Genomic DNA, 23218 nt, shown 5'->3' with positions numbered 1-23218 from the left:
TTGGCCGATGAATTTCGAATATACCGATGAGAGTTAAACTCGAGGATTTAAAAATTAAAGGGTTAATTTTTTTTATACAACGTAGAATGGCAAACAAGCTGAAGGCCCACCTGATGGAAAGTGGTAACCGTCGCCAATAGACATGAGCAGTACCATGGACATAACAGAGTATACTGTTTCGCCCATGATACCCCCATGCGTTGCCATTCCTGAGGACTCAGGTGTTATTCCTCTGTACCCAGTAAATTCACACCATATCCCACCCTTCAAATCGAAAGACAGCCATGCAAACACAACTGCTTCACGGTAGAAACACAAATGGGACAGAGGTACCCAAGCAATCGACTTTTGTACAAAATCTCCCTCTGGATATTATATAGATGGATGGGTAAATAAACACAGGTTTTAATTTCAATTTTTATTATTAAATCAACATATTACATTACTGTTTGAAATTCTTTTTCATATTACAACACGACGTTAATACAACACAGTGCAGTCGTTGCGTGCATCCACCAGCCCTTAATTGTCGACAAATTTGACAGCTAGACCTTCGTCCTGCTCGTGAAAGCTGAGCCCACCAGTCTCAGTTGCGATCCAGTCTCTGTAGCTGGCCAGGTTCAGGAACGCTGCGAAATAAACATGTAGGCTTTAAGAGAGAGATGCTAAGTTCATAGTGCCTTTTTGGTCATCTTGAGCAACTTAATTTTCATATTCGAGAAACCTATATGTCATATTATGTTTTTATAGCATTTTTAGGGTTCCGTTCCTCCGAAGGAAAAAACGGAACCCTTATAGGACACTCCGTTGTCTGTCCGTCCGTCAGTCAAGACCCTTTCTCTAAGGAACGCGTGGAGGTATCAAGTTGAAATTAATCTCGTATACCCAATTCTGCAATCTTTTGAAACAATGAAAAAATCAAGCTTCTAAATCGATGCAATCAAAAGATACGGCCGTTTATGTTCTATTTATATCGCGTATAAAACCTATTATGTACTATATTTCCTGATCACGCAGCCGAAATCGCGAGTAAAAGTTAGTATTTCTATTTATTTATTTTAAAAGGTACATCAACAGTGTAAATACAGAGATAGATTTTAATTGATATACAAGGCTTGCATCTTGCATTTTCACCAATTACAGATGTATACAACATTTTCTTAAGGCGTCGATTACATATTAATAAAACTGACACCAACAAAGCTATAGAAAAAATACAAGTGATAATATAAGAATACTTAAAACATATAATTATTACAATAGTTTTTTTTTTTATATACAACTTAGAATGGCAAACAAGCTGACGGCCCACCTGATGGAAAGTGGTAACCGTCGCCTATACACATGAGCAGCACCATGGACATAACAGAGTATACTGTTTCGCCCATGATACCCCCCATGCGTTGCCATTCCTGAGGACTCAAATATTATTCCTCTGTACCCTATAAATTCACGCAATATCGCACGCACCGTTCAAACCGAAACACAACTACTTCACGGTAAAAACACGAATGGAACAGAGGTACCCAAGCAATCGACTTTCGTACAAAGTTTCCCTCGGGTATTACAATAGTGTACACAAAATCAGAATTATTAGTTATGGAAATTATGGTAAGCATTATGGAAGAATTTTTAAAATTTTATTCCTAAATGACTTGGGTTGGTCGTGAAATATATCAAAATTTAGGGACTCGTTATAGAAATTGTACGTATGGATTAACCACGAGACAGGGGCAGGAGTATGCAAGCCTAAATTAGTTTTATGTCTGGGGAATTCTATATATCGTCACCTTTATGGTAAACTTACGAAACTGAAATAGATACATTTTACAGGGGAACGTTTTGAAACATTAGAATGCAAATAACTTTTGATAGAAGACTACTGAAAAAGATCATGCTAACATTTTAGTTTTAAAATCCTGTTTTTTTATTGAATGCGCTTAATTAATTATTACTATATTACAAGTATCAGAAATAAATGCATATTCGTTACTTTGCACCTTCATACATGAGAGTTCCCAGGTATTGAGTTATACAACAGCAAATCTACGAAAGTGGCAGTTTCGTAAGTTGCCAAAGAAAATCATTTATTTTAATATCTGGCAAACTAACGAAAATGCCACTTTCGAAAATATACCAAGGTATAAATCACGTGTTTTGGAGAGAACTTCAGTTTAAATAACAACGTTATAGCAATCATTCATGTAAAATAACTAAATTAGGATTGAAAAATTGATAAAATAATTATTGCAAATTTCATAAAAAGTGTTTATTACAGAAAATACTATAAAAATGTGCTAAGTAAGTTTACTTTGGGTAGATCACAAAAATATGGAGAATCGAGCTACTCGATTCCTTTAATCGTTAGAGATAGAAATTTGAAAATAAGCCACAATAAGTAGCATAACGCAAAATGTAGATTTTTAAAGAAATGTCAAATTTGAAAAAACTGCAGATTCGTAAATTTGCACAAGGTTTAAAAGATTATAAAAAACGATAAATAGGTACTCACTACCAGCACCGTCACCTTCGGAGCTTACGAGGATACCGTACTGCACGCCGTCCACGATAAGAGGAGCTCCGATGTCGAACTGTGTACAAAAATCATTATTATATTTAATCATTATATTTAATCATTATTATTACACTAGCGATCCGCCCCGGCTTCGCACGGGTGCCATTACCTTACATCACATTAGAAACCTATAAAATTATAAGTGTTTCTCTATTATATTATGCATGTATTATACATATAAACCATCCTCTTGAATCACTCTATTTATTTAAAAAAAAACCGCATCAAAATCTGTTGTATAGTTTTAAAGATCTAAGCATACATAGGGACAGACGGGAAGCGGCTTTGTTTTATACTATGTAGTGATGACACTACAGAATAACAGCATAGCCGAAAATGACATCGCAAAGTAAAAATAGAATCATCATCTTCATTTATTTATACCTATTGGTCTTTTCAATTGTAAAGACATTTTATTTATTTATTTTTAACTACAACATTTAAGTCGATTGGTACACATGTATGACTGTAACTACTAATGAACTGTCATTTTTCTCATATTGGGTTTGCTGGAAGAAATCTCTATTGGAAATAAGCTCGCCTTAGTGCACTATTATTTTGTTTTTACATTTTAATAACCGTTTGTGTACAATAAAGAATAGGTATATGAAGTAGGTTAATTAGCCCACTGTGACGAATTCATCATCACGATGGGCTAACTGACCTACTTCATCCTCACCTATCATCTCTCACTGATACCCCGCCAGTATACAGCAGGCTGGATTACCATTTCATTATCACCTATAAGAAAAAATCTTTCGTTTTAAATACTGAATATTAGAACTAAAACCAGTTTCAACGTAAGATATCTGAATGGCGTGAACGCAACATTATTTGCTCATTGCATTCACGCACCATAATTGCACAAAATCGTAAACTATAGCAGTCAATTTCTATTAAGAGTAGATTTCCTAGTTGTGAAATATTTTATATAACTTTGTGGTTGACAGATTGGCTAAAATAAATGCTAAGTCTTTATAGAACCTAAGTGCATCATGCATGAATAGATTTTGAAAGTGGATGAAGCAAGACATGTATGTATGAATTTAATCAAGTATCTGTGTGCATTGAGTTTTTATTTCTTTTTTTTTTAATAATAAGTGAGTACTAGTGCTATACTGTTTCCACTTCTTATGCGTACAGCACACTGCCCGCTGGTAATTAATGCTCCTTTCCACTCAGAGTTTGCTAGAAGAGAACTCCTACAGAGTTAAGCTCGTCTGTTGTACATCTTCATTTAATATAGACTTTAACTATGTAATTTTTGTGTGTACAATAAAGTATAAATAAAAAGAATGATAATTTTTTTTTGTTCGTTCATTCATTTGTTTTTTTTTTTGTTTATTCCTGCTTTTGTTGCACTGCTATTTTGTTACTGTTTGTGAGAACCTGGCCGTGTGGTCCCGGCATAGAATAAGCCACCACTTCCTTTCCCGTGGGTGTCGTAAGTGGCGACTAAGGGAATGCAAGAGATGGGCAGCAACGTCTCTCTTAAAATTTATCTAAAACCTGTGGTTGCCAATCCGCTTGTCAAGCGTGGCAACTACTGCCAAAACCCCCCACGAGGGAGGCTTATGTTCAGCAGTGGACTGTTAAGGGCTGATATGATAATGATGATGTGAGGACCTATTAGTGACTTAGTTTGTAATCTTGGACTATTTCTACTTGTCATAATGTGGCCCTGGTTTTCCTGTACAAATATATAGATATAAGTCTTTGTTTTTTTATCACAGTTTCCTCTAACTGCCCCATAAAGGATCTGACGTGATCTGATGAAAGACGGAATTTTTTTTTTTTAATAAATGATAATGGAATGGCAACCCCGTCCGCGCTATTGGTATACACCGTCGAGGCACCAGTGGAAGATGATAGGTGAAAATGAATGCGGGTCAGTTGGTCCACCATGATGAATTCGACAAGAATTAACCATGATGGTTTCCAGGGGGAACCGCGTGGAGGTCGACCTGAGAGGGTATACTGCTAGCAATGGGGCTATTTGACCTCATTACTAACAATCCCTTTCCCTCCATAAAGACGGATATTGTAATTGCTAAAAAAAATACATAAAAGAAAGACTTTTTAAAAAAATTGTCTACATGACTGTTTCGTTTTGAAGACTGGAGCATGACAGTAAAATTTCAAAGTGTGGATTCTTAACACCTTAATCTTTAGGAATAGCAATGCGCAGTAACTACCATACTACCACGTCCAAGAGACTACAGCATGGGGTTCTTCAAAAAAGGAATAAAGAGGTTTCTTCTGGGTCGACTAAAAGTGCGTAATGCCCCTGATATTACAGGCATTCATAGCCTACGGTAACCGCTTACCATCAGGTGGGCTATGTGCTTGTTTGCCACCTCAGTGGTATAAAGTTAAAACTATAGGCGTTAGAATGTACTCGTATTTTGTGATGTCCGTTCGGACATAATCCGTTTGGATCTAAGCAAGACGGTTATCACTTTCTATCTGGTGAGCCGGCAGCTTGTATGCCATTCTGAATTGCATAGATACTAAGTTACAGAAATACTTACACGAGAGGCCTCTCCATCCTCGCTGTCGGCGACGATGGATCCGTCTTCACCGACCGACAGATCTACGTTGATGCAGCTCAATCTCTCACCAGGGGCTGAAACAAACAATTATTATTATTATTTCAGCCGTTAACTGTCCACTGCTGGACATAAGACTTTTCCATAAGGGGAGTTTTACCAGTAGTTGTCAGGTAGAGTTGGCAACCGCAGTTAGGCTTTTAGAGATGTTTTAAGGGGGACGCTGCTGCCCAACCCTCGCCCTTCCTTAGTCGGCTCTTATGACACCCATGGGAAAGGAAGGGATAGCCCATTCTATGCCAGGACACACACGGCGAGAAACAAACAATGCATACCATAAAATAATTGAATTTTAGATACTTTTTTTACCTTCTATTCTCTCTTATTTTGCCTTTAATACTTTCTAATTCTCCTTTTAATTTATTTCACAGGATAAAGATAGTGCATAAAAGATGACAGTGTTAAAAATCAGCTGGTCAATTAATTAAATGACCGATTATATAATTACTGTACTGACCTTCGCCTTCCTGACCGTAAGCGCAGAAGTTGGCAGCTTCAGGCAACTCGCCATCAGCATCGGCAAGACTGACGGGCGCGATGTTGTCTAAAAAAAAGAGAACCAATCAAAAACTGCCTTTTTTCTTAATGTCCTCTACCCAAAGGTTGGAAGAGATTGATTAACGATTAGGCCGTTTTTTGTTTCACCAATCTGTAAGTAAATAATCTGTATGTGTAAGTAATAAATCTGTAAGTAAATATCTTTCAAATAAAAATCTAAACAATAAAAAAAAATCAAAATAAAAAAATATATAATATATAGATGTATATACATATATATATATATATATATATATATATATATATATATATATATATATATATATATATATATATATATATATATATATATATATATATATGAAAGAAATTCAATAGTTAAGAATTAACAATGTGACTTTGATATTTGTCGTTTGCTCTCCCTGTCTGTCCCATAAAGGATATAATTCCAAAATGAACAGTTTAGGTACGCTGTACGTGAAACGCAAAACTTCATAAAATATAATCTAGACATCTAGCCACTGCGGATTACTGGAACGGACCAAACTACTGAAGCGGAACTCTCGACAACTCTTTTAATTAATGGACCAATTTTGCTTCCGGACTTTTAATTGTCCTACTGGCGGAGCGTCGCTCAACTTTTAGATTTCTCGGAAATTATTTTTGCATTTTTTATAGTTTTATTTACTCACTCGTCCTATGGACATTTTTCGAGTTTTATGTTAGGATTATGTAAATCATAATCCTCTTTATTTTATTCATACTTTTTCGACGTTATTTAAATTATTTTTCAAATAAATGCTATCTTATTGGTTATATTAGGTTCTTATTTATATTATGCCTAGCTGCGATCTTATTTAATTTAATTATAATTAGTGCCTACGAGAAACAGGTACCAGGCATTCAGAAAAGTGCTGAAAACAGTTACGAAGTAATTAACGAAAGCAAGCTAAACAGTTTGGTAGAATATCCGAAGAAAATAATTAATTAAATTTTCTTGTAATTTTCTATTTTTAATTTAATTTTGTTTTCTCATATCTAAATGCCAAAAAATATAGGTTACGATGTTTTCAAAACTTTGAGATTTTTAAATTTTTTATTTCGTTTTTTATTACCTTTAATCATTATGCTCTGTTTATCTGATTCTTTCAAATATATTCGTAAGTTTAAGATTATATAAGTTCTCCCATATATTGAGTAATAAATGTACATTATGGTACTTTCCTTACCTTCTCAGACACATATGGATAAAAATTTTACTTCTTTTGGCAAAGCATTTGTATGGAAACATTTTATCTATATAATCTAAGTTTATTACCTACTCGTCGTACGTCCATTATATTTTTCAAATATTTTGTAGGACCACAGATACTACCCTTAATTATTTTATTTAAAAAAAAAACTAAATATCATTCTTCTTATAAAATACTCGTTAGAGTCGTCTTTTTTTCGTTTTTTAATGGTAACTTGTCGAGTTTACTTGCCCTTTTTGTTACACATTGATAACCTTATAAGTGATTTATTAAGCCTAATTTAATAAAAAAAAAAATAATTAAAAGAAAAAAGCTAAACCATATCAACCGTAGAAAAAGAATGGCGGATATTATGCTATGACTTAATCTATGACTTTAACGAATATTTTGTTTTTATCTTTATTTTAAATTAAGAATTACATCAATTCTTATTTTTTAAAAAAGTATCAAAAATATATGTTATATTACTTTTGAATAAGGAAATCAACACATATGAGACTTACCGGAGGACTCCACATTCCTGTTGATGCTGATCAGGGCGAGGTTGTTCTCGCCGGTCTGCGCGTTGTAGTTGGGGTTGATGCGGACAGTGCTCGACTCAGTCACTAGCTCGGGGCTGATCACCTCCAAGGCACCGTAGCGGATCCAGATGAAGCGGACACTGGTGAATACATAAAATATTTCATATATGATAATAATTTCAAGTGAAATAGTCAATCCATATTTCATTTATTTTAAGATAAATATGTATTTATCTAACAAAGTATGTTTGTATAAGTTTTGCACAGAATTTATCATTGATTCCTACACTAGGCTGAGCCTGACCTGTAGGAAACAGGATTCGTATTGCCATATATTTACATAATCATAATGTGCAGTAGTTCTCCATTGTATGTATTATGTAAATTCATATTGATACGTCTGTACCGCATTATTACATTTCTGTTTTAATGGGTTTTTTGGTTTGTTTATTGTTTTTTTTTTTAATGGGTGATAATGGAACCATGCCTGCGCTATCGAGATACGCTGACGGGGCACCAGTGAGGGATGACAGGTGAGGTTGAAAAGGCAAGTCAGTTAGCCCGTCGTGACGAATTCCACTAGAAATAACCACGACGGTTTCCAGGGGGAACCGCGTGGATGTCGACCTGATAAGGTGTATTGCTAGCAATGGATCAATTAGACCCATTACTAACAATCCCTTTCCCCCTTTTGCTAAAGGTTGACTAGGAGAGAAGGCTATATAGTATTAAGTCCACCTTCTATTGCAAACATTTTTTGTAATGTGATTAATAAAGAATAAATAAATAAAAATATCACTGGCAATTGATAACGAAAGAGAACTGGTTTTCAAGGTTACATAATTGTTTGCTTACTTGTTGAGGCAGCTGGCAGTGGTGAGAATCCATCTGGAGTTGATGAGCGAGCCGGCACAAGTTTGCAGCAGTCCGGTGCTTCCGATTGCAATCCGTAGGTGCACCAGCGACGGGTTCTGGCCAGCCTCTGCTAGAGTGCTCTTGCCAACTGTAATTTCATTATATGAATATTAGCAGCAGGTAGATTTTAGTTTACGGTACTTATTTTATGGGTTAAAATGTTAGCCCCGTCTGGACACTAGCGTGGCCCAATGAGTGATAATAGGGGAGCATAAAAAAAGGACAGTTTTTTTTAATGGGTAAAAATGAAATAGTGACCCAGGCTACGCTGTCGGTATGCACTGGCAGGACACCAGTGAGAGATAATAGGTGAGGATGAAGTCGGTCAGTTGACCCTTTGTGACAAATTTAACATTAATCATTTTTCCAGAGGTAAACGCGTGAAGGTCGACTTAATAGGGTATTTGCTAACATGGGGAAAATTAGACCCATTACTAACAATTCTATTCCCTCCAAACAGGACAGTTAGACCATCATGAGTAATTCAAAAATTAGTCATTGTTTCTAGGGGGAACCGCATGGAAGTCGACCTTTTATTCCCCATTACTAACAATCCTTTTTACCCCTCGTCATGAAATAGATAGACTTTATTACATCGAACATAAATATACACATTAAATTAAACTTACCCTTTGAACCGGTGCTACGGCTCTGGAAAATAAAAAAAATAAATAATAGATTAATCGTGTGTCACTATAAAACTAAAAATAAAATATGCTCACAACTAATCGGAACACTCGAATCCCTAATAGAGTCGTTAGAGATATTTGGGTACTGTTACCATTATGCTGAATGCAACATAAATAGACATTCTAAATTTTAAGTAGGTATCTTCAATTTGTAAAAGTACACTACACTATGTAGTCTATTTCAATAGAACTTAATAAAAATGTAAACAAACTAATAATAATATCATCATCATCATATCAGCCATTAACTGTCCACTGCTAAACATAAGCCTCTCCCTTGGGCGGGAGAGGGAGTTGCCAGTAGTTGCCACGCTTGGCAGGCGGATTGGCACCGCAGTTAGGCTTTGGAGATGTTTTAAGAGGGATGCTAATGCCCATCCCTCGCCCTCCCTTAGTGGCCTATTACGATACCCACGGGTAAAAAAGGGGAGGCCTATTTCATGCCGAGAATACGCGGCCAGTTTAATACAAAAATATGTTATATATATATATATATATATATATATATATATATATATATATATATATATATATATATATATATATATATTAGTGAAGAGAATGTGTCTAGAAATGGATTATTTTTAGAACTGTAATGTAAAAAGGAAACACTAAGTGTAATGTCGTATATAGAGGTCTATATACTGACCTTAGCTTGGAATAGAGCTGGCGGGAAGAAAATGCATGAATTAGTTGAACCGACAAGAATGAACACTTAATTGAAAAGAAGATATTAATACTAAATCAAAAATTGAATTAATTAATATTTTATTGAATGTTTTATTTTGTTACTAATTTCATTTATAATAATGTCACTAAAACTTGGTTACCTTTCCATTAAATTCAATTTAATGGAAGACCACCACCATTCACCAGAGGGAGACTTTGTACAAAAGTCGTTAGCTTGGACACCTCTGTCCCATTCGTATTTCTATCGTGAAGCAGTTGTGTTTGCATGGCTGTGTTTCGGTTTGAAGGGTGGGATATGGCAGTGAATTTACAGGGTACAGAGGAATAACACCTGAGTCCTCAGGAATAGCAACGCAAGGGGGTATCATGAGCGAAACAGTATACTCTATCATGTACGTATTACTGCTCATGTCTATAGGCGACGGTTACCACTTTCCAACAGGTAGGCTGTCAGCTTGTTTGCCATTCTAAGTTGCATAAAAAAAATAAAAAACTTTTCTATTAAATGCAGTTGGAATAGACGATAAATAGTTATTCACTGTAGTACCTATGTACCTACATACTCTATCCGCATTACGGCTCAATACTATATCAGCAGACAAATCGATTAATTTACTTAGATTTTGCTATATAAAGAATATTATCATGATACTGTGGCACTAATTATGATATATTACAATTACAAAGTAGATCAGATACCTACGTAACTTAGTGTAATCTCAAGGTGGCCTTATCTTTTTATTCAATTAATACCTAACTTTTAATTCAGTATTATTATACAATTGTATTATGTTAACATGGATATTTGGTATTTTTACTTCGCCTGTGCTTCGAGGTTGGGACTCTCGGAAAAACGAGGTTTTCCCCAGAGTCCCAAGAGACTACAGCATGGGGTTCCTCAAAATGGGAGTAAAGAGGTTTCTTCAGGGTCGGCAACTCGCGCATAATACCTCTGGTATTGCAGGCGTTCATGTGCTACGGTAACCGCTTACCATCAGATGGGCCGTATGCTTGTTTGCCACCTCAGTGGTATAAAAGAAAATATATACGCTGGCGGGGTACTAGTGAGAGATGATATGATGATATGATGATGGTGGAAATAAAAAGACAGGTCAGTTAACCTATCGTGATGAATACACCTGGAGTTCAGCAAGTTGGCTACCAAGGGAGAGTGGAATGTCAACCTGACAGAGTGTATTGCTAGCAATGGAACTCTGATTTGGGTAGTCTGCATTACTAACAATTCCTCCTAATTGTATTGTATTATGTATTTAGATTTGGAGAGATACATATAAATATTATTATGGCGATGGTATGCTATAGTGGATGAAGGTGGCTCAGGACTGTTCCCTGTGGCAGTCCATGGTGGCGGGCTATGTTTAGCAATGGACAAATAACAGCTGATATAATGACGATGATGAATATAGATGTAGAAAGAGATAGCCATAAAACTGCTATGAGCGTATGCATTATGGAATAGCAATTGTCATTGAGCAAACGAACGAATTATAGTGGCGGAACTTTTTAATTTGAACTGATAATCAATCCATGATTATTATATTTATAGAGATATCAAAGCTTTAGTAACTCTATACTTGTAATATTGAACGTATTTTACTTGTAAAACGTTAGGTTTTCTTGTAGATTATTTCTATATATATTATATAATAGAATAAGCCACTCCTTCCTTTCCCGTGGATGTCGTAAATGGCGACTAAGGGAGGGCGAGGGATGGACAGCAGCGTCCCTCTTAAAACATCTCCAAAGCCTAACCGCGGTTGCCAACCCGCCTACCAAGCGTGGTAACTACTGGCAAACCCCCCAAGGGGAAGGCTTATGTTCAACAGTGGACAGTTTAAAGCTGATATGACGACGATAATTGTATTTTACCGATTTACCAATTGTCTATTACCCATAGTACAAGTTGTTTAGTTTGGTCCAAGGTACAAGCTCTGTTTAATTTGGACTTAGATAGCTTAATTAATTTTTAAACGGGAAATAATTAATATTTATTTTTATGTATTTTTTTTATACAACTTAGAATGGCAAACAAGCTGTCGGCCCACCTGATAGAAAGTGATAAGCGTCGCCTACAGACATAAGCAGTACCATGGACATAATAGAGTATACTGTTTCGCCCATGATACCCCCCATGCGTTGCCATTCCTGAAGACTCAAGTGTTATTCCTCTGTACCCAATAAATTCACGCCATATCTCCCCCTTCAAACCGAAACACAGCCATGCAAACACAACTGCTTCACGGTTGAAACACGAATAGGACAAAGGTACCCAAGCAATCGACTTTTGTACAAAGTCTCTCTCTGGTATGGTTATGTAGATATCTATTAAATAATATAAAATTAACATAAACATATGTACAATTTATTGTTTATTAAAATTCATTAATAAAACGTAATAGAATTTCATTAGCAAAATATTTTGTTTCAAAGGGTACGTACCTGAGCGGCAGCAATGAGGCACAATAAAAACAATGCGAAAACCTTCATATTGTAACGGTCAGCGAGACACTAATGTCTAAACTAACTAATTAAATTACAACGACAATAATTATACCTTTATCGCTGATTTACTCGTCCGTAATTATATCATAATCTCTTGATAAGCACAGATTAAATTCAGGGATGCTTTCTAGACCGATTCTGGTCTAATCCATTGATAATTGCGTCATTTCCTGTCTTTAATTATGTAAAGGGGATCACATTAATTTAGATTATGTGTACACGATTTACTCGTGAATAAGCATTCCATATTATTCTTATTAATATCGTAAATATGTATAGTGTAATAAATTATATAAAAGACGAGCCAGTATGTGTTAAAAGCAGCCAGCTTTTCAGCATACTGATAAATGTAACATTGAATATTTTATAAATTAAAGTCATTAATAAATAAATAAAATACGTAATAATTTAATAAAATTAATTAATTAATTAAACTAATTCGTAAATTTAAGAAACTAATTAATTAATTTATAAAATAATTAATTAATAAAATTTATTCATTAATAACTTAATTAATGTTTAAAAATATGATAGTGAATTTGTTTGTTTCCTTCTACTCGACCAATCTTCAATTTATTTGATATGAAGATGGGCATGGGCTACTTTACTGTTTTTTTATACAACTTAGAATGGCAAACAAGCTGACGGCCCACCTAATGGAAAGTGGTAACCGTCGCCTATAGACATGAGCAGTACCATGGACATAACAGAGTATACTGTTTCGCCCATGATACCCCCCATGCGTTAATTCCTGGTCACGGGGCGAAGCAGCGTTTACTTTTTTGCAGTTCAATCAACTGTGATAAAATTTTGGCATACTCTTAAGTGATATTTATGATGGACTTTTCATACAGGTTACAGGGACTAAGTCGTAGCGCGGTCACAGCTTACAGTAACTCTTCAAAAGATTTTGTTATACAAATTAAGGCTATTTTTGTTTTACCAAACTTAGAATGGTAAAAAAGCCGAGGGCCCATCCATTGGAAAATAGAAATCGAAGCCTACAGACATGTACAGTATCATGAATACCACAGAATACTCTGTTAAACCCATTATAGGTGAGGGAAAGGGATTGTTAGTAATGGAGACTGAGAATCCCATTGCTAGCAATATACCCAACCAGGTCGACCTCCTCGCGGTTCCCCCTGGAAACTATCATGGTAAATTCCTGATGAATTTATCATGATGGGCTAACTGGCCTGTTTTCATTCTCATCTATCACCCTTCACTGGTGCTCCGCCGGCGTATCCCGTTAGCGCAGGCGGGGCTACCATATCATTTTCATCCATAAAAAAACCCATTATAGGTTACCATTCTTAAAGATTCTTATGTGTTGTGACTCTTTAGGACTGTAGTATTTTGTCTGCGTACCCTATAATTTCTAGTTTGCTGCGGTTACTGCAAGTCATTAGACTCAACCCGCAACAGCAAGTACCAAATGCCTCTGACTACCCTATAAAGGAACTAGTATAGTCGTGAACATATTTTGTGTAAATGTTAATGAATTAACAAATTAATATTATCCTTACTAATATTATATTAAAATATGATTAAACTGTTTTAACTAACTACTCCTCTCCATCCAAAGGTTGCCTGGAAGAGATCGCTTTAAACAATATGGCCGCCAATTATTTTCTCAATGTGAACATTTCTTGAAATTGTTTGTATCTATTTATAATAAGTTTACTATTGTAATCTTTTGGAGGAAACAATAAAGAGTATCTATCTATTTATCTATTAAAATAAGTCTAATATAAATATAAATTAAGATAATAAAATTTTATGCGAAGAAAAAACTTAAATACTTATTTAACTTAAGTACTTACTTAACGTGGTATGAATAAAGAACTTGATTGATTTTAGATTCTCATTCAAACTTGCTGAAAACTCTTGGGCAATTTAATGATATTTCTAGTACCTCTTGAATCATTCCCACGTCACTAAGATATCAACAATTATTCCTATATCGCTGTAGAAATCTTAAAACGTTACTTATCATTGCTTTCGCATTGAGATTGTCTCAATTAATCGGGTTTTTCCATAAGCACTTTTAATACTCATTAATTTTATCTGGACATTTGTAATTAGCTACTGTGCGTTTTTTTTTTTTATAAATACGTACTTAAAATGTCTGTAGGTATAGTATATACCTACTAAATACGTAATACTACGTCTACGATATGTTATATTTTTTAATAGATGATAATGGAATGGTAACCCCGCCTGCGCTATTGGTATACACTGGCGGGGCACCAGTGAGGGTTGATAGGTGAAGATCAATGCGGATCAGTTAACCCATCGTGACAAATTCCACAAGAATTAGGCAAGTTGGTTTTAATGGGAACCTGTGTGGTCAACCTGATAGGATATATTACCAGCAATAGAGCTGTTAGAACCCCATTAGAATCCTATCCTCCGGGAGAAAGGTAGTGTTAGCAATGGAGTTTGACAGCCCCATTGTTAGCAATATACTATTTTACCTATCGGGTCAACCTCCACGTGATTCTCCCTGGAAACCATCGTGAACAATTCTTGTTGAATTCGTCACGACGGGCTAACTGACCTGCTTCATCCTCACTTATCATCCTTCACTGGTGCCCCGCCGGTGTATACCGATAGCGCGGGCGGGGTTACCATTCCATCATCACCCAATAAAAAAACTACATTAACATAATAAAAAAGAGAGAAAACAGAACAAAAGTTTATTAAGAAATATTTTTAAATTATCGTAGTCGGTAATAAAAAAAAAAAAAAACTTAGAACGATATAAAATTTTTATGTGGAATCTACCGGTTTAATTTAAGTGTAATTAGTTAGAGAACTTTTCCACCCTATGTTAATGTAGTAGGGAATTAAGTAAACGAAAACGAACGTTCGAAAGTTTTCTTTTGACGGGCACGATAACCTTTGTCGAATAAACCCATACACTTAATATACCGTACAATAAATCCGACTGGACCATACAATAAAAATACAAAAATCTAGAGTCACGAATATCCATAACGAAAATGTGTTCCACATAAAAAAACCAAGCTCAAAATGTGGCAAAACCCATTATGTTGTTAATGTTAAAACTAAACTAATGAATTGATTTTTAAGAAAATTTGTATGGGATAAATCTGTAAGTATATCCTTTCAGTTAAAAGTTACCAGAGTGAGACTTCAAAAGTCGATTGCTTGGCTACCTGTCCCATTCATATTTCCACCGTGAAGCAGTTGTGTTTGCATGGCTGTTTCGGTTTGAAGGGTGAAATATGGCGTGAATTTACAAGGTACAGAGGAATAACACCTGAATCCTCAGGAATGGCAACGCATGGGGGTATCATGTGCGAAACAGTATACTCTGTTATGTCCATGGTACTGCTCATGTCTATAGGCGATAGTTACCACTTTCCATCAAGTGGACCGTCAGTTTGTTTGCCATTGTAAATTGTATAAAAAAAAAATTAAAAAAGAATTTTCCAAATCGGTTTACAAGTAACAGATTTATGAGGTAACAAACATAAAAAAATACAAACGAATCGAGAACTATTTCCCTTTTGAAGAAAAAAACAACCGGATTCATTTTTTAAAAATGTAATTGTAATTTATTCAAATCAATTCTCTTTCGGACTCTTGGACCACGACTTGCCCTCTCCTTCTTTTGGTAGCGACCAACTCTTGGATCTCTCTCTTGGTCTAACTTTACTGGGCGATACTAATTTGTCATTTCTCTCGCTATTTTGTTCATTCCGCTCGTCTTGCTTGGGGGAGTGGGTGCGGTGCCTGCCTTTTGATCTGGACCTAGTTCTGGATCGACGGCTTCTAGACTTTGACCGTTTACGTGACCTTGACCGCGAGTGATGAGATCTGAAATGCAAAAACGTCTTGATTAGCAAAGCCGATAAGTTTGGTCTATGTAAGTTAATATTATTTATTTATTCAGAAACATAAGGTCCATTTTGTTTGCCAAAGACGGGCGAACTGGGCTGACTTCATCCTCATCTATCACCACTGTCACTGGTATCCCTTCAGTAGACACCAACAGTTCAAGCAAATGTTTTTTAATAGATGATAATGAAATGGTAATTCCGCCCGCGCTATCATTATACACTGGTGTGGCACCAGTGAAGGATGATGGGCGAGGATAAAGACAGGTCCTGTTGGTCTATCGTGACAAATTTAATAATATATATTCACGATGGTTTCCAGGAAGAACCGCGTGGAGGTCGACCTGACAGGGTATATAGCTAGCAATAAGGATTAATGTCCCCATTACTAACAATTCTTCTCTCGCAGTGCAGGCAGGATTACCATTCTATTTTTTATTAATAAAACCAACATGAGTTTACCTTGACCTGCGACTTCTGGACCGCGACCGCCTGCTCCGGCTCCTGGAGCGGCGACTCCGTGACCGCCGCGTGCGAGACCGCGACCGCGACCGCGTGTACGAGCGACGGCGCGACCGCGACCGCGAGCGCGACCGTGAGCGCGAGTATGATCGGCGCCGTGATCGCGACCGCGACCGCCCGCGGTCGTCGTGCTCGTGGTGATTCTCCGCCTCAGTTAGTTTCTTGAAGTATCTAAACAGTTTTTTTTATAACACTAAGGTAGCTAACTTACATACGGCCCTAATAGTAATCGATTACCATAGCCTATGAACGCCTGCAATACCCAGGGCATTACACAATTATTGAACAAATTGCGTCATCCACTTGATCATTCGCGGGCTTTTAAATGTACGGTAAAAAAAGTCAATTATTCTTTTTAAAAATCCCAAATACTATTCTACTGTACAATTAAGTAACGAACCTTTTGATTTTATATATTCTACTGTATTTCTTGTGCTAGGTGTGTAGGTCCCGGCATAGAATAAGCCACCCCTTCCTTTCCCATAGGTACCGTAAGAAGCAACTAAGGGAGTTCATGGTGGAGGAATGGGCAGCAGCGTCCCTTTTAGAACATCACCAAAAGCCGCAAACTACGGTTGCCAATCTGCTTGCCAAGCGTGACAAACTACTGGCAAAACCCCCTTCTCAAGAGGCCTATGTTCAACCGTGTATGTATTATGATTTTAATTGTATGAATTGCTTTGTATATATATCAACATATTTATTATTTTTAATAGAAACATCTATGTTTCCTTCTATTATTGTACGCACACTGCCCGCTAATAATTAATGCTCCTTTCCACTCAGGGTTTACTGGTAGAGAACTCTTACAGAGTTAAGAAATTATATATGTTGTAATTTTTTGTGTACAATAAAGAATGAATAAATAAATAGGCGGGGGAATAAATAAATACCGATTCATATTCCCCCATTAAAAGGCGACATACTAACAAGTAGTACTGGTGGCTGGCGTCGGGCCCGTCGAAGTAGGGCATGCGGCAGCCGCGGCCGCGGCCCCGCCCGCGCCCCGCGCCGCCCCGGCCCGCGGCCCGCCGCGCGTAGCCCGGCTCGGCCGGCGGCGGGTAGTACGCGCCGCGCACCGGGTAGTACATCGACGCTGCGGCCGGACAGCACACGACCAATTAATATTACCTTACTAACATCTTTAGGCTCAATCAGTAAGCATCTAGAATGTTCCCACGACAGATATATGAACTCTCCGGCCCTTTTACATGAGTTTCAAACGAATCTGTCAATAGATATTTATTTGTTTATTTAAACTTTAATGTACATTTGGCGGACTTAATACCGGACGGTGACACGCGGTAGCAACAACGATTCTATCAATAAATGCATTTGCCACTTGTCTAAGGGGGATAAAATGGATATTTACCCAGATTTTACTTGATATTGAAGAATTCAAAATCTAAATTATTCCAGATGCATATTGTCTGAGCTTTCGTCACTAAAAAAAAACTATTATTTTTTAGGGCTGCATAAACACCAATATTTAGTCAGCGGTCAAAGTGAGCGCCTACTAACTAGTTCGACGTTTAATATCCGAATCAAAGAATTCAAATTACACGAAATGCGTTCGACTAATATACAATATAATAAATAACATAACTCATTCCTTAAAACTAATATTAGTATTCAATAATAGGATCTGAAAAAAAAAAACTTTATTTCTAGAAAACATTTTTATAATACTAAAATTTTTACCATATACTAGAAAATAGAAAATTAAAATTCTCGAAAAATTTATTATCTGTACCTAAGGCATTACATATTCAATAATAGGTGTATACATAACTTGTACTGCGTAATATAGAATAACCGTTGGTACTAGTACAGCTTAGTTTATTTATAGCAAGCTTTTTAGCTCGTTTTTCTTCGAGAACTTTATTTTTACCCCCTTATTAAAAACAACTAAACTTCTACAAATGTTTTGACACTTTCTTTCAAATTAGGAATTTAGCGTAAAAGAACGAGACAAAACAGTGCAATAGCTAAAATAGGTTTATATGAGGTTTGACGTTTTTCTTTTCGTTTGAGAGGGTTATTTCTTAGCAATATAAATTGTTTATTTTTCTAGGAAAAAACGAGTTTTTTTGAGGTCAGGAACAGGTCAGTTAGCCCATCGTGATGAATTCAACGAGAATTGTTCACGATGGTTTTCAGGAAGAACCACGCGGAGGTTGACCTGATGGGGCCATATTGCTAGCAATGGGACTCTCAAACTCCATTGCTAACAATCCCTTCCCCCCCTTTTCTTGAAGGTTATGTTGTCTGTATGTTCAGTGTAACAACTTTAATGTTAATAATAAAATAAGTGAACAAGTTCTATAAAGAACTATGCTACAAGAGCGATTCGTGTAATTTGAAGGCCTCGCCATTGATTTCAGATCAGTGAATAGTGCACTTCTAAGAGATTGGACAATTTGCTTCTCAATAAACAAAATATCATTGTTTTGAGGGAAAAATAAAAAGCGTTTAGTAAAATTTGAATATGCAATGATACTCATACTTTGCGGGGGATAAGGATACCCAGGCGGCACTGCTGGGAATGGGTACCCAAAACCGTAGGGCGGGATGCCGTACATTCCTGGAACAATACAAATAATATAATCATATTAAAAATTATATTTATTGATATTTCTCCTTTACCGTCAGATAGAAGGTATCCTGACCATCATCTTCATCATATCAGCCTTTAACTGTCCACTGTTGAACATAAACCTCCCTTTGGGAGGATTTGCCAGTAGTTACCACCATTGGCAGACGGATTGTCTGTAACTACTGGCAAATCCTCCCGGCAACCGTAGTTACCCTTTGGAGATATTTTAAGAGGGCCACTGCTGTTCACCCCTCGCCCTCCCTTAGTCGCCTCTTACGACACCAACATGAAAGGAACCCGGCTTATTCCATGCTGGGACCACACGGCAATTCCTATAAAAATTAGAATTTAATTCAAGTTTTTCAAATATTTTACTAAATTAGGTATTATTTAGCGTAAGTCCATATCACTAGTTAGTTGATTATAACTATTTAATTCCGCTACAGTTTGTTTTAATTTATTCGCACGCATACTAATGTCGTGCGGTCTCGCCGTAGAATGGGCCACCCCTTCCGTTCCCGTGGGTGTCATAAGAGGCGAATAAGGGAGGGCGAGGCAGCAGCAGCAACGTCATTCTTAAAACATCACCAAAAGCTAACTACAGTTGCCAACTTGCCTGCCAAGCGTAGCACCTACTGGCAAAATTCCCCTTATGGGGGAGGCTTATGTTCAGCAGTGGACTATTATGATAATTGTTCAAAATGAACCTTTTTTAAAAAAAATTAACAATTGTAGTTTTTTATAAAAAAGGAAATTTATAAACAATTTAAATAGAACAAAAAATATATGTATAATACAACAAGTCAAAAAAAAATTTATGAGGAGGGTCACCCTTATCATTGAGGGGTATGAAAAATAGATGTTGACCGATTCTCAGACCTACCCAATACGCACACAAAATTTCATAAAAATCGGTAAAGCCGTTTCGGAGGAGTTTGGTAACAAACACCGTGACACGAGAATTTTATATATAAGATTATTTGAAATGACGTGATCATTTGATGACGATAATTATAATGACGGCTGACAATATTTATTATTCACCTGTAACTTTATTATACTCCATTTCCCTTTCAGGCGTGGTCAAACGCTCAGTCTTTACTCTTTTGGGACCGACCTCCTCATCGGAGGATATGGAACTTACTGAGGAAGCCTTTACGTGTTTTTTCGTTTCAAGGGCAGTCCTTATAACTACGCGACCTGTAATACAAAAAAAACATTTTTATGTACTATATTTTTTTTATCTTTATTTAAATAATATTATAATGACAGTGATGATGATGATTAATTTTTTTTATACAACTTAGAATGGCAAACAAGCTGACGGCCCACCTGATGTGTATAAAAAAAATATTAACCCTTAAAAAAAATTAATAAATTTCTCTAACTACCTTATCAAGGAATACTTAATTACCATCTAATGCATGCTTAAACTGATTGCGCATAGAATCAACCAGATCCTCTTGCTTTCGTTTGAAGCTCTCCACGAATCGGGCGCGCTCTATTCGCTGCATGGACGCGTGGTAATGATGCACTTTGCCATTACGTTGTAACTCAGGCCGAAGCTGTAGATGGAAACAAAAGGATTTAAAAAAAAAATTTAATAATCATTCTAAAGTATGTATACTTAAACTGACGACTTTTTGCCCACTATTTTAGAAAAAAAAATTAAAAAATAACCAATGAATCCAACCACTACTAAATGGTGTACCAAGTTAAATCACAAACCAATTCAGTTTCACATCTATAATATTAATAAGGTTTAGATAGCATGTATTTTTATTAGTCTTTCTTTTATTTTAATATACCACCATGGACCATGTGTTTGCCAAATGGTTGACTGGTAGAGAATGCTTTTAAGTGTTATGTCTACCATGTGTAAGATACACACAGGTACAGTGTTATGTACATGTACAAACATATGACCCCTGGTATGGCAAGCATTCATAGGCTACCGTAACCATTTACCATTATTACTGCTTATTTATACCACCACAGTGGTATAAAAAAAACCTTAAATTAGTTAAATAAATAAAAAAGTCTCACTTCTATTCTCATAAAGAGTTCTTCAAGCAACCTTATGGCCTGCAGTTTTTTCTGTGCTTTCAACAATTTCCGATGCTCCTCAACCACTTTTCCATTCACATCCACATCATCTCTCTGCATCAATTTGGCCAATTGCTTCTTTTTTCTTCTCTCTTCTCTTTCTCTCATTTTCTGTAATTTCTCTTGTTCTGCTTGCTCAGCCTTCAGTCTGTGAATAAATAATAATACACATTAGGTAGTTATTCCTCCTAATAACATATGGTGACAATGAGTCATAATTTAAAGTAGGATTTTAATATACATATAAGACCCATGATGACCCTTGTGATCTAGCAATTTAACATACTTTACCTTCTTGTTCGTACCATGTTCTCTCCCTACACAATACAAACATTCGTATTTATTTTTCTTGGCATTAGTTTGGGTGTTTTTTATGTGTAATACATATATTATTTAATGAAAAAAAAATATTGAGCTGTCTACCAATTATCTAGTATCCATAGTACAAGCTCCGCATTGTTTGGGACTCAATAGCAGTATGTTACATGTCCAGTAATATTTATTACTATTATATAAAAAAATAAAATAAACCTACCTTTCCTTAGCTTGTCTCTTATTAATCTTCTCTCTCTCTTTTCTCTCCTCTTCTTCCTTGCTCTGCTGCCGTGCTAGAAGCCTCTCACGGACTATTGCTCTTCTCTTCACAGCCGCATCTGTCATATGCTTGGTCTTATCAAAATCTACTCTTATACCACACCACTCAGCAATGTCATCACGCTTTCGTAGTAATTTCCGCCCTCGTAACGCGTCCATGCACCGAACAAAGCCAACATATTCACTGAACTGCACATAGCCATCAAAATACAATGCAGCATCCTGTGCAGATGTGGTTGTACCCCTCATTGTAGATTTCATCTGCATCCTGAATGGATCCGCAACTGGTACATCAACTTGTCGGACAGACCCGAACTTCTCAAAAACCTTTCTGAATATACTTTCTGATGGAGGGGCATCATCGTCAAGTTCCTTTTCGTGCACAAACCAACGTATAGGCAAATTCTCTATGTGAATTGTATCTGGTCTTTCACCAGGCTTCATCTCATCCATATCAGTTGAGTCACGGAAGAAAGAATCCCAAGAATGTCTGCTTGGGAAATCAGATTTTGCCTCTGATACCCTAACCTTTAAGGGTTCAGGGTAATCATTTAATTGGATGACACGATCATCAAGCCGCGACATTACTCGTTCTAATTTGCTTCTATTTTCCAATTCAGCATCAAACCTTATCACTTCAGAACTGTGCTTCGACACTTTCAGTATTGAGAATCCATCAGGTAGGATCATCTTGCGAAATTTCTCCATCAATTCCCAATTGGAAATTGATTTGTTGTGTACCTTGTGAGAAGGGAGCTGGACAGAAATGTTTAGCTTTGCGAATGACTTTAAATACAAACGCTGAGGCAAATATAGCGCCACAGCGTCTGAGGTGTCCCTACACACTTGAATATTCATCTTAGCTAATAATTAAAGCATTAAATCTAAAAATACATGAAATGAAAACCTATTACTTAAAACTAATCCCTAGAGAATACCTAATGTAATAGATTAGCTAAAATATACTAAAAATGAAAAACAACGCTAACTCCTAACAGTAGACGAAAAATTACAATGAAATTAAAACAATTAAATAGATTAATGAAATGACCAAAGCATTGTTCAATGTCAGCTCCCATTGCAATTCTGCTTCACGTATATAAGAAATATAGTTTATTTTTTTATGTTCGGTATATTTTATAACACTGTATTCTCGACGTTTTCACTGAATAATTTTTAAAAAACACCGAAAGAAAAAAAAATTAAAAAATGGTGATCGCCATGTTTTTATACATGACAGTTAAATCAGTCAGCTGAC

The 23218-nt window shown here is 36.1% G+C and overlaps 2 protein-coding genes across 3 annotated transcripts; both read right to left on the bottom strand.

Moving 5' to 3' along the window:
- Nucleotides 1–403: 403 nt before the first annotated feature.
- LOC113520178 (chymotrypsin BII-like) lies at nt 404–12346 on the bottom strand. Its single transcript, XM_052902498.1, has 8 exons — nt 12211–12346; nt 9001–9022; nt 8312–8459; nt 7439–7596; nt 5642–5728; nt 5107–5201; nt 2513–2591; nt 404–629 (listed from the first exon to the last, which is right to left on the bottom strand). The coding sequence occupies exons 1-8, from the start codon at nt 12256–12258 to the stop codon at nt 523–525; spliced, it is 744 nt and encodes a 247-aa protein (XP_052758458.1). The 5' UTR covers nt 12259–12346; the 3' UTR covers nt 404–522.
- A 3487-nt stretch (nt 12347–15833) lies between these two features.
- Nucleotides 15834–23218, bottom strand: LOC113510771 (A-kinase anchor protein 17A). 2 transcript variants are annotated; one of them, XM_052902501.1, is made up of 9 exons: nt 23012–23218; nt 21902–22716; nt 21307–21514; nt 20675–20825; nt 20305–20460; nt 19171–19248; nt 17595–17760; nt 16605–16835; nt 15834–16122 (listed from the first exon to the last, which is right to left on the bottom strand). In XM_052902501.1, the coding sequence occupies exons 2-9, from the start codon at nt 22666–22668 to the stop codon at nt 15870–15872; spliced, it is 2010 nt and encodes a 669-aa protein (XP_052758461.1). In that variant the 5' UTR covers nt 22669–22716; nt 23012–23218; the 3' UTR covers nt 15834–15869. The 2 variants fall into 2 exon arrangements, with proteins under 2 accessions (XP_052758461.1, XP_052758460.1); XM_052902500.1 differs by having other exon boundaries at nt 21902–23218.

This window comes from Galleria mellonella, unplaced genomic scaffold (genome assembly GCF_026898425.1).
Source record: "Galleria mellonella isolate WM207_F2 unplaced genomic scaffold, CSIRO_AGI_GalMel_v1 utg905, whole genome shotgun sequence".
Classification (NCBI taxonomy): Eukaryota; Metazoa; Arthropoda; class Insecta; order Lepidoptera; family Pyralidae; genus Galleria; species Galleria mellonella.
Note: the sequence above shows the minus strand (reverse complement) of the source record. Positions and strands in the feature narration are given on the sequence as shown.

Excerpts from the sequence above, each read along its gene's own strand:
- LOC113520178 (XM_052902498.1), bottom strand. The coding sequence starts at position 12,258 with ATGAAGGTTTTCGCATTGTTTTTATTGTGCCTCATTGCTGCCGCTCAG. Across the intron at positions 2,592-5,106 it reads AGGATGGAGAGGCCTCTCGT|TTCGACATCGGAGCTCCTCT; the intron begins GTAAGTATTTCT and ends TTTTGTACACAG. Across the intron at positions 630-2,512 it reads CGAAGGTGACGGTGCTGGTA|CGTTCCTGAACCTGGCCAGC; the intron begins GTGAGTACCTAT and ends TTTATTTCGCAG.
- LOC113510771 (XM_052902500.1), bottom strand. The coding sequence starts at position 22,818 with ATGAATATTCAAGTGTGTAGGGACACCTCAGACGCTGTGGCGCTATAT. Across the intron at positions 21,515-21,901 it reads AAGAGACAAGCTAAGGAAAG|ACTGAAGGCTGAGCAAGCAG; the intron begins GTAGGTTTATTT and ends ATTTATTCACAG. Across the intron at positions 17,761-19,170 it reads GTATCCTTATCCCCCGCAAA|CGTCGATGTACTACCCGGTG; the intron begins GTATGAGTATCA and ends GTCCGGCCGCAG.